The sequence below is a fragment of the Oryzias latipes genome, chromosome 24 (genome assembly GCF_053564925.1).
Source record: "Oryzias latipes strain Hd-rR chromosome 24, Olatipes_Hd-rR_3.1".
Classification (NCBI taxonomy): domain Eukaryota; kingdom Metazoa; phylum Chordata; class Actinopteri; order Beloniformes; family Adrianichthyidae; genus Oryzias; species Oryzias latipes.
The window spans coordinates 11,255,573-11,267,029 of NC_136260.1; the positions used below are offsets into that span (position 1 = coordinate 11,255,573).

The window sequence follows — 11,457 nt, forward strand, 5'->3', positions numbered from 1 at the left end:
TACACTCCAAAGCCTCACAGTTGGGAGACAAACCACTGGAAACTATCTATTTTAATAAAAACACAAAGAAAAGTCATATTCCGTTCCACTGGGCCTCCGGGGTTTTCAAATAAAAGATGAATTGAGTTATTTCCTAGGGATTAGCCATTATGCTTAACGAACAACTACAAAGTGTGGCGTATCAAAGCTTTTGTAATGGTTACCATGTGATCTGGAAGCCTTCAGCTATGTGCAGCCGTTTCTTTGAGCTCAGTTGTTTAATTAACATTGAGAAGTCAAAATCACACCCGGGTGAATTTAGCTCAACACCTACACTGATGATCAATTAATAAAACAAACAGAAACAGAGATCAAGTAAAAAACAAAGGTGGGGGGATGGAATCCAGAAGAAAAAAAACGGAGCAAGTGTTTGTCAAAAAGTAAAAAGGAATCCCATTCTTGACTTTAATACAAGTCAGAGCAGCTTTGATATTCCCACGAAACTCTTAGTTAAATGCGAACAGAACAGAAAAAATGGCTAATTTTCCAAACCTTTGCGACACCCCCCTTCCTCCACATCCATCTTGATGAAATATCTTCACTGTTTTACTCATGTGAAGGAACTTTGAATCTAGGACGCCACCTTGACAGGGAAAATAGGCCGCTCATTCAGAGAGGATTGTGGGCTGGGAGAGTGTGGGATTCAGGTTTTCTGATTTTGCCTTCAGGGGGGGAACAACTATGGCTTAGTCTTCCCTCTCAAGCTTCTCCTCTCATTGCCACTTCCTTAAAAATGCCTCATAGTTCTCCTTTGCATTTCACTTACTTTAGCTCAACTGCAAGTGCAGAAAAGAATGAAAATGTGTTGTTTCTTAGAATAAAACAGAGCATTTTCATTTACTTTTCACTGATAAACATGCATATTTTTTTAGTATAACTATGGCATCATTTTAAATCTTGATGTTCACAATTTAGTGTTTACATAAAGCAAAAAAAACGGATCCATGCTTTCTGTTTATCAATTTTAACTTTCAATCAAAACCAAATTAATATTTCTACATTACACACATTCTGGGTCCAACCTATGAGGTTTAAAATTTAGAATATTAGTGAGCACTCAGTGAGTCTAAATCAAACAAATGATGTTGCTAAGAAACCACGTGGTTTCACACAGACAACACAGAATTGGCAGCGAGCCGGTACCTGCAAAATGCATTACTAAGCACCTTGGCTCGACTAAAAGTAAACATAGTAAAGTGCTTATTGTGATTTACTCTGCAAGCTTGGCTGAAGTAAAAAAAAAACAAAAATGTCGAAAATGTGCAAATTTACAAGGCTGGCAAATCTAAGGCACAGTTGAAATCTGCAGAGATAAAATGTCTGAGTGCTCTGATGACTACACAACACCAGGTTCAGCTTTTTTAGCTTATGTAAATCTGATTCAGGTAAAAATTTATCCTATTAATGAAGTATAAAATATGCATAAACCCTCAATTGATCCTCCAAAGATAAGATCCTTTATTTAAAAAAAAAAAAACTACAAAACTAGAGAAATTTTATGTTTTAATGACTTTATATGAAATAATTTAGATCTAAAGCTACAATATTGTAATTTCTTTGAATGCACCATGTCCACTCACTCCATTTTTGTTTCTATTGTTCTATATAAAAGTTTTTGCTCCTTTTGTTTTAATGCTTCCAAAGCTTTTTAAATTTTCAAAGCACCTGCATATCGTAGAATCAGTTATCAAGTCTCCAAAGTATTAACTTGCCTCCAGTGCACACAATCTGTCAATGATGGTGCATTTAATAAACAGCCTCCACAGCTGCAGTGAATCATTAATTATAAAAGATTCCCGAAAATTACCATCAAACTGATTTTATTTTATTTTATTTTTTTGGCTTTGTCGTGCTTGAGCTTCAAGTTAAAAAATTAAAACAGCACAGACTGGCAGGTTCAGGTTTGGGTGCAGAATGACTAATGACTCCTGCAGCTATAAATAGCCGTGCATTCGAGCATTAAAGCAGTGCTTACATTGATGCTGCAGACAGTGACAGGTAGTGAGTGGCTAGTATTATTTTAGGCAGCATAAGCAGACTTTCAATTGAGCCACCAGCTTTGAAATATTATAATATTTTGGCTTATGGGGAAGCATCAACCAGCTCACAGTCTCTCCAGTCACTTACAGCTGAAGGCTGAACAGTGGATGAAGGGTTAACATAAGAACTTTCACATTTTATATTAAAGAAGCTTAGATGAAGCAACTTGAGTTCTTATTTCCTGACAGCCATAACTTATTTTAAGTGGACAGTAGGGCTGCACGATATGAAGAAAATGCGCGATATGCGATATTAGTGATCAATATTGCGATGACAATATCACTTGCGATATATGAACAAATAACAAAACAACCAAAAACATAATTTCCATTTGAACTGCAACAGTTTAATTTAAATAAGAGTCAGCATACCTTTAATTATACTCTAAATGAAACTAGTCTACATGGGAGGGGAGCATCTAACATAAAAAATGGCTCTGTCCAATTGGTCAAATGCATAAATGGATTTGTTTTATTCGCCAAATACTTCAAGCTGCCATAAGATTGTTTTAGCACTTTTAAAGTAACCATTTATTGCGATTTTTGGCCTCTTTTGCGAAATGCATATTGCACAGCTTGATATTGCGATAACAATAAATTTGCGATGTATTGTCCAGGCCTAGTGGACAACATTAAATATCTTTGGGAGGGGTGCTTGTAAATGTATAAAAAAAGGGCTTTAGATCATATATAAGACATTTTTATTGCCCAGTATGGTTTATGTTGAGTTATTTTAATCAAAATTCATCACACGTCAGCAAAGGTGCATATGAGAAAAATAAACTCTTTTCCTCAGTTTGCTAGAAAACAGATTTGAAGATTTTCAGTCTTCAAATCTAAATTTAAAACAAACTATGAAAACACTGATGCTTTAAACCTTTGTTGGATGAAGTGTGACAATCCACTGGGGACAGAGTGAACACTGGTGTCACCTTTTACATTTAAAAAAATCCTTTTCTTGCAGCTATTTATTCATAGCGCATAATCACTCAACACCATGCATGAATTATTTTCATTAGAAATTCAAACAGGGCACAGTTTCCTCTGTGATGATACAGATCTTCTCCTTCAGGGGTCTGCTAGCTCTCATTTTACAGCTTCATCAGAGGTAAACAACCCCCCCCCCCCAAAAAAAAGAAATTCTTCCAGAATTTTAGTAAATAAGGTTCTTAGAGATTTTGTCCTCTGATGGGTACAAAAAGGAATGAGCACTCACTGAATGTACTCATCCATTATCCAGCAAAGCTAGTGACCTTTGAGAGCGGCTGATCTCTGTTTAGACTGTGTATCTCAGCGCCCATTTAATAGATTAGGGCATCCCAGAAGGATGCTCTAATTTGCCGCAGTGCTTCAAGTCATGTGATGGATGATTGTCTAACACTGCCAAATATGTCAGCTCCTCAGGAGATATGTGTGGGGTCTCAAAAAACAAAATGTAGACTTTGAGGTGTGCAAATACATTAAAAAAAGCAAACATTTTTTGTCAAAACTAAAGAAACGTTGCATTCAGTCTAATTTTTTTACCTTAATAGAAATTATAAATATATTTTTGGAATTAGCTACCATCAATGTAGTGTAACACTAAATAAAAAAAGGATTTTTGTCCAAACTGCTGCACCTTAGAGGTCTCCCACTATCAGTTTGATGGCATCCGGTTATTTTTAGTAAAGGGTTCATTCACTCTTGCTGCTGAGCTTAGACAGGAGCCTGATGTGTCAGCAATGGTGTGTGGAGTTGATGTATCAGACACAGAGGTGTGCTTTGCCTCTGCAGCAGTTCCAGCTGACATGCACAAACTATTCCTATGCACAAACTTTGCACGTACCATTTAAACGATTACATTTCTCAAATCTATTATGTAATTATTTTTTTTAAAGTGTTGCTGCATATTAAAATATAAAAATAGAAAAGCAATCACAGACTGATCAGAATGTGATCAGAATGCACGAAAGGTGATTAAGACTGAAAAGCAGTCCACTCAACTCTAGTTTGGTGGGTGTCAAAGGCTTCAGATGTTGGGATGTTTCTGCATAAATAACAGGTAAGTTGATTAAGTGAATGTGTTGCTATAGTTGAGTGAACAAGCATTTCTCCAACAACAGCACCTCACAGTTCCCCTCTGTTGCATAATTGACTTCTCCTCAGGCCATGGAAACAAGCTGGTGCAGTCTCCCTCCCCAGGGTCTGCAAAGGGAAAGCAGCTCAACTGCACGATCAAATCTTAGAGCTTTTATACCTCATATATACAGTGAGAAGAAAGCCATAAATGTGCCATAACACAATTTAAAAAAAAAAAACTTTGAGAGAAAATCAATACAAATATGATGTACGGCAGGATTTAAAAGCACAAAAGCCGGCGTGTACAATCGATTTTTTGGACAGGAACAAGCACTAAAATACACATCCTGACTGAAAAAGAACATGTAGGAAAAACACTAAAATTACATCAACAGAGATTCTTCAATATTAGAGAAGAGGAACATGAACAACTCATTTATGAAGGTTTTAGGATTATTAAAAAAATAATGTCCTCCTAATATGTTAGTTCACCTTGACCATCCCTTAACAAATCCTCACACCTCACTGCCTTTTGTTTAGTGATTTTCAGCAACTTATCCTTGTTAAGCTGAATCCTAAGCGTAACAATAGTGAGAGTTTTAACAAATTTCCAGAACTGGACCAGTCCAGGTGAATGACAGACCTCTTGTGACCTAGAATGAAGAAAGAACAGAAATAAGCAAAAAAAAAAAAAAAAAAAACTGATGGGTGTCCTGTGTTGCTCTTTTCTTTCGATGAAGCTTTGAAAGATTTCTGCAGTAAGAAAATAGGTGAAGTCTAAGAATAGCCCCTTTTTTTCGTGTTTTCTGGTTTTTTTATTACAAGTAAACAGCAGTATATTTAGGCGTAAACATCAAACCTTTAATCTAAACAAAGAGGAAAAATGTGTATAACCTAACGTTATAGATGCAAAAAAAAAATGGCGAGCAATATTTGATCTATCCAGCCATTCAGTTTTGATCCAGATTCCAGCTCAGACAAGGAAAACAAAGACACATATGGATCTATTTGTCTAAAGGTGGATGCATCGGAATGGAGCGGAGCAGGGAGCTTGCGGCCAACCCAGCATATTAAATACAGAGCAAATGCAATCTTTTTCTAACTGCATTTTTTTTCATCTGCTCCTAATTTACAATTTGAATAAAGAAATAAATACAATTTTGAGATTTCTTTTATTTGTGTATGTCATAAAAATATCACAAGAACCTCCCACCTATCAACTTTTGTATGGATAACTTTTTCAAACTTCACATGATAACTGACAAGAAAAGGTTTTCCCTTCCTTCTCCCTTCTCTTTGATTTAATCAAATTCAAAATCCTGCTCAATGTGCTAAATGTCCCCTCCTCAACTTTCCTAAATTTGAGGTCTTACTGTTGGACTGAAGAAATGCAAGTAGCTGCCTTTAGATGTCAAGTAGGTGCTATGATAATTGTAAAAAAATCTTCAAAAGGCAAACCAGCAACACTTAATGCTTCAAATATTATTAGTCTAAATAGTGTAATGTTTAACAAACAAGGACATTTCACCATTCTTATACTTGATTTTAAATCACAAGTTGGAAATCCAACTAAATGTGCAGGTCAAATTTGAAAATTTTGTAATGAAAAAACTGTTTTCACATAAATAGTTAATTAAAGTGCTCAACGATGAACTTTTCCTTTTTGAAAATTGGAATTTTTAAATAAAAACTTAAAATAAAATGGCACGTCCTCCATTGAGACAAAAATGCCACAAGAACATGTTAAAAACACCCAAAAAAATGCAATTTTCATCAAAGTGGGTCTTTGAGACTAAACACTAGAGCTGTGTGTGAGTGTCTAGGAGCTTCAGGAGGTTTTTTATAGTCTCCCCCTAAAAAAATTTATCTACAAATGACACTAAGTGTCAAAACGTTGGAACAGATGTTCAAATCCTTAAACACTTCCAAAGTTCGGCAATGACTGCAGCTCATGGATCCCCCAGCAAACCCCAGGAAAGTTTTGCACAAATAACACCAGGAATCAGCAAACCTGTGCAGCATAAATTCATTGTGGTTTTGAAATAGATGTGGAAACTAATGAAGCTTCAAGCAAACACACGTAGCTAAACCTTAAAGTAGTGTGAAAATAAACTACAAAGACGGAAACAGCAGCTCGCTTCATGTCTTTAAAACACTCTTGGACATTTCTTTCATCACTGCGAATAACCTGAGCCAGGTCACCTCTTCTCTTGTCTGGGATGACTATACAGAGCAGGTAAAGCAGCCATCTGCTGTCGCTGTGTCCTTGAGCAAGACACTTCGACCGGATGCATCCATGCATGGTCTAAGAAAGTGCTGTACGGATGTGGCATGTAGTGTGTAAGCACATTGAGGGGTCCAGAAAACTAAAAAAATCTGGATCTTAAGCCTTAAGGGAGCCATAACTCAAGAGCTATGCTGACTAACAAATGAAAGCCTGATCTTACATATCATACAGTGTTTAGCTGCATGCACAGGCATGGCATTATCCTCACAGTACTTTGGAATCTGCCTAAAAGTACAATATTTCAGCACAGTGACACAGTCAAAATGGACTAAACTGTATTCCCCCAAAACCAAGATCATTTCAGATAGTGATTGCACATCTGGGACGTTTTTGCTGCCAAGGACAAGTGTTTATTGTATCTTCTACTCAGAAAATGCCCACATTGCTTTTATGTCACATAATAGAGAAGGCATGTACGGCCGGCATGCGCTATGTCCTTGTTCCCCTTGACACTGCAGCAGACAGCAGGACGTCTTCAAGAGCATTGGAACTGCAGAGCCATGATTTTCTACGTGTCCTATTTTAAGATTTCATTTACTTTTTAACAAGAATGGAATTTAAATTTGTTTCCAGTGACTGATCATTGGGTAAAACAAAACCAGAGCATATTAAGGGAGAAATAAAGTTTTGGAGTTATTGATATAACAGAGAAAGATTGGTTAAATTACAAAGAAAAGCCTCACTAAGCTACATCATTAGCTAAAAGTCGTATTGTTCATAAAAGTCCTTAAAAGGTTTTTACAAAAATGAGTCACTACAATGACCTTTCGTCTTTTTTAAAAGCGTTCCCACTGGTCTTTTGATTATGATTAATGTCTCCCAAATCCAAAAGCCTGTGTCGTTTTCTAGGACAAAGTTTCTGCAAAGTAGCAGGAGTTCATCAGAAAGTAGCCTCTAAATTGTGGATGGGACCAATGGTGGAGCAACCCCGCTCCCCATTTCCCTCTCCGTTGCTGAGAGCTCAGAGTGGAGAAGCTTGTGGCCCACTAAGCAAATTTTCTACATCACAAATAAACTCTTTTTCAAACTGCTTTTTTTTCCTGCTCCTTATTCACAGATATTTAAAAAATAAAACACTCAGAAATGCATAAAACATGTTAAAAACATAATTTTATTGGAGAGGTTCACATTAAGATAAACGAGTTGCATAATTAGAAACTAAACGATGTTTTCAACAAAAACGAAAAAATAAGGTTAGAAGTGTAGGCCAAGCAAAAATTAAAACAGCACCTGTTAAGAATTTGCATCAGAAAAGGATCTTTCTAGTGTTGCAGAACTCCAGCATGGAAATCTGGCTTCTTCTCACGAAAGTTTAAAGCTTCAGACAGAGAACTTCATCTGCTTTTATTTCTTAGTTTTCAGATATGTTATTAAAATACAACACAAACTTGAGCTTTTTTGCCCCCCAGCACTATTCAATCTGCACAACTCAAACAGACAAGGCTACCCTTTTGAGCTGTCTGATAAAGCAAAGTCTTTATTTCATACTTTCCCAGATGTTTAGTCTTATTTTACACAGAGTTTATTAAAATGATCAATTCTATTTAATAATGATTATATAATCTGTCATGTCTGTGTACTGTTTGAATAACTACAAATAAGTAATTACAATGTCAAGATCTTCTTTAATTTTCCAATTAATTTATGACTTTATATCTTAACCAGATTAGATATTTCAATGTTTTTTTTGTTTGTTTTTATTGCTTGAAATAAATCAATAAACCAGAATTGATGTAAATCATTAAGGATTCAAATGTAAGTATAGAGCTCTGGGGATTACAGAATTGTTACAAAGAAAAAAAGCCATCCTTTATGCTTTGATTGGCATGTCCTGATGAATGTAACAACCATGTCAGCACATCTTTAAAGGCTTCCGTCTCATTTCACCTTCACACCAATTTTCAGGCTTAATTTCATGATGACGGGTATTACTGGGTCTGTTTAAAACGCCACATTTAATGAGTTTTTTCCTTTTTTTGCAGAAGCTTGACAGGACACAATTAATTCAGTTTTTCCTTCTCCTTCTAGGACACGTAATTTGCGTCTGTGCCAAGCAGCTGCACTGTTACCTTCTTTGCATTCTGACAGCTCTGACGCATCGCTGCGTGCTGGCATAAAGTGGCTGTGCTTACAGCAAACGGCCTGCTAAGCAGCTACAGGATATCAGCAGTCACTGTCGTGACCGCAGGCATTTCTTTTTTCCAGCCCTGACTCTCTGGTGCCCCTCAAACAACAACTGCTTCAGTCATCAGGTGCTGGAATCCAGCTGGGTTCTTTTCTTCCTCTTCCACTGGCACAAACAATAGGAAGAAAGAAATGCTACAGTTTGACTCTAATGATGATGTGTTTTCCACTATTTCCAGCTTCTGTCATCTCAAAATCCCAATGCCTATACCCCTGTGCTGTGCTAGTCTTTGAAGGAAAAGGGTACCATTTTGCTTCTTAATTTTTTTTTGTTCCAGATTAAAGCAAAAAAAAAACTAAATTTCAATCCAGATTTACTTTTTTATTTTAATTATATCAACAGCCTAATACTACATTTACACCGCCCTCGGCAACATGTGGTAAAGCACCCACTTCCACTGAAAAGTCTATGTAAATTCGTGCAAATGTGCGTTCCGGACCCAAAGTGCTGTACAATAAAACATTTAAACAATCAGTTAAAAATATATTTCAAATTCTACAATGTGAGAGGATAAAAGAAAGAGAGGGAACCTCTTCAGTGTGTATTAAAAGCCAAATTTAAAAAGTGGGGTTTAAGAGAGGACTTAAAAACAGGCAGTGATGTAGCCTCTCTGACATGAATCGGAAGATCCTTCCAGAGTTTTGGGCTGCTGAAGCAAAAGCACGCTTTCTTTTGTTTTTGGTACTTTTAGGAGCAGCTGATCAGCTGATCTAAAAGGACGGGAGGGCACATGAGGCTGCAGTAGAGGTAAACTGCTGCCAAGCCATGTTAAGAGACGAGCAGCTGCATTGTGCACTAGCTGGAGTTGAGCAACGGCCAAGGTGCTAACCCCCACGTATAGGGAATTACAGTAATCCAGCCTCGTGGGTATTGAATGCGTGGGTCACTGTTTTGAACTTTTAAAAAGACAGGATAGGTCTGACTTGCTAGATGCCTTAGGTGGGAAAAGCTTGATTTTACAACCAAGTTAATATATTATAATATATTATATATTAGATAATGTGATATATTACCTTTGGCAAACAAAAAAATGACTTTTTTACTAAATATTTGTCATTTTCCTGAGTACTTTTCCAACCTGGAAGTAAAACGACTCGATCTCTGAACCACCGGCTTTTGCTCCGTGTGGCTGTGGCCCATTTCATGACATCAACCAAGAGTCGGCCTCGGCAGCATGTCTGCGTCTGGCCCACGGAAACAAACAGCATTCCAACTTTAGCAAAGATGAATGGTCATAATGTGTATATAAAAAGAAAGAATTTGATAATCACTGCTAGCTCCCTGGAGAAAGCGGGTGTTTGTGTTAGCCTAGGGGCTGTTCTGGCAGCGCAGACTCTTCCTGGAAGGGGCTGTTCTCACTGTTCTACATTAGCTGATGACAACCCGCTTGTTTTCGTGAGTTGGGATGGGCTGGTCTTCGGAGCGCAGGTTTATAGAGAAATACTCAGAAATGAAGGAGCAGATCAAAATACCGCTATGGTGTTGTTTTTTTGTGGGAAATAACATTATAATACACGTAAAAGTTCAAAAAGTTGATTTTGCAGGATATAGTCCCTTAAAGCAGGTCCAATTTTGACTAATCAGGGACTCGCTGCTTGAAAAAAACATTTTGGACAAGTTAAATTAGAGTTGTTGGCAAGACGACATATTTTGCACTCAGGCATGCATCAAACTGTTGGTGCTGCATTCAAGGACACTGCAAAAGCATGGAACTCTGAATCTTCACCAAACCGAATGGAATTGATGCTGTATTTATTGGTTTCAAAGCTAAACCTGCTCATTCAAAACAAACAAAAGCAGCATCCTAATAGAAAATGATACAAAAAGAGTTGAACTGCATGTTAACTAAAAGTGACGAGTCATCAAAAAACATTTCAGATGCATTTATGGGAAGAGGTCAAGTTGTCCGTGTTTTTCACTGTCAGTTACTTCCAAGATCAGTTCATGATTAAACTACCTGTAGTCAGGAGGATCAATATTTTATCATCTGTTATTACTTTTAGAATGCTATTATCTGTCTTCTTCTGCAGACATATGATCACAGAAAATGTAACAGGCCCACTTAAAAAGTGTAAAATAATAAAAATAGTTACAAATGACAATAGTTCAGAAATACAGGAGATGTAAAAGCTTTGGGATGGATAGGCTCATTTTCTCTATATGTGGCAAAGGCACCCTATAGATTGCATTTGGTATTGTTGCCACTGTTCCCACTTACTTTCGTGCTTGGAAGTCCCCCACGTGTGCCGTGGGACGCCAGGGCTCTTGATGATGGCTCTTCCAGCAGATTTGAGGGCGTCCATCACGAGGCGTGACCGCGCGTCCGCCAGCAGGTGGACTCCCCTCAGCCTCCACGGCGCACGGAGCGAAAATCTGCAGAGGCGGATCCTTCAGTGACTAAAAGGGTCACAGACAGCGCTGATCTAAGGTCCCGCAGCGGCTCCCGGTCTCCTCTGTCCCCGGCGCTGCGTGCGCAGTGAGGGCGAGCAAGCGCCTGGCGAGCCCGCTGCGCAGATTCCAAAGTTGAGGGCGTGTCGTTCCCGAACCGCTTCTGAACAGTTCAATCATTATGTGTGCAGATCTAAACACACTTATGGATTTGATGAGCATTTAATTGACCCTTTTTCACATATTAGAAATAATTCCTCAAAAATTAACCATCCAATATTTTATTGTTGTTTTAAAATTAAAAATAGTCATTCTTTTTGTCTCTGTTTCATATAAAAATTTTCATATTTCTAAGGTTATCATATTTTTGTTAAATTGTTTTATTTTTAGTTTTTCAATGGAAGCATTTTTGTCTGAAGGTGCTGTTCAATTAGAGTGGCGCCTGGTTTCCCTTGAAGTCA

General features: G+C 37.5%; 1 protein-coding gene across 2 annotated transcripts in view; it reads right to left on the reverse strand.

Annotated features, from left to right (window-relative positions):
* si:dkey-71h2.2 (low density lipoprotein receptor adapter protein 1) overlaps positions 1–11,104 on the reverse strand; it is a 57,469-nt gene extending 46,365 nt beyond the window's left edge. For both annotated transcript variants that reach the window (XM_078942420.1, XM_004083826.5), the window contains exon 1: positions 10,827–11,104. In XM_078942420.1, the coding sequence (XP_078798546.1) occupies positions 10,827–10,911 (85 nt within the window). In that variant the 5' untranslated portion in view covers positions 10,912–11,104. The remainder of the gene's footprint in view (positions 1–10,826) is intronic.
* Between the last annotated feature and the right edge of the window lie 353 nt (positions 11,105–11,457).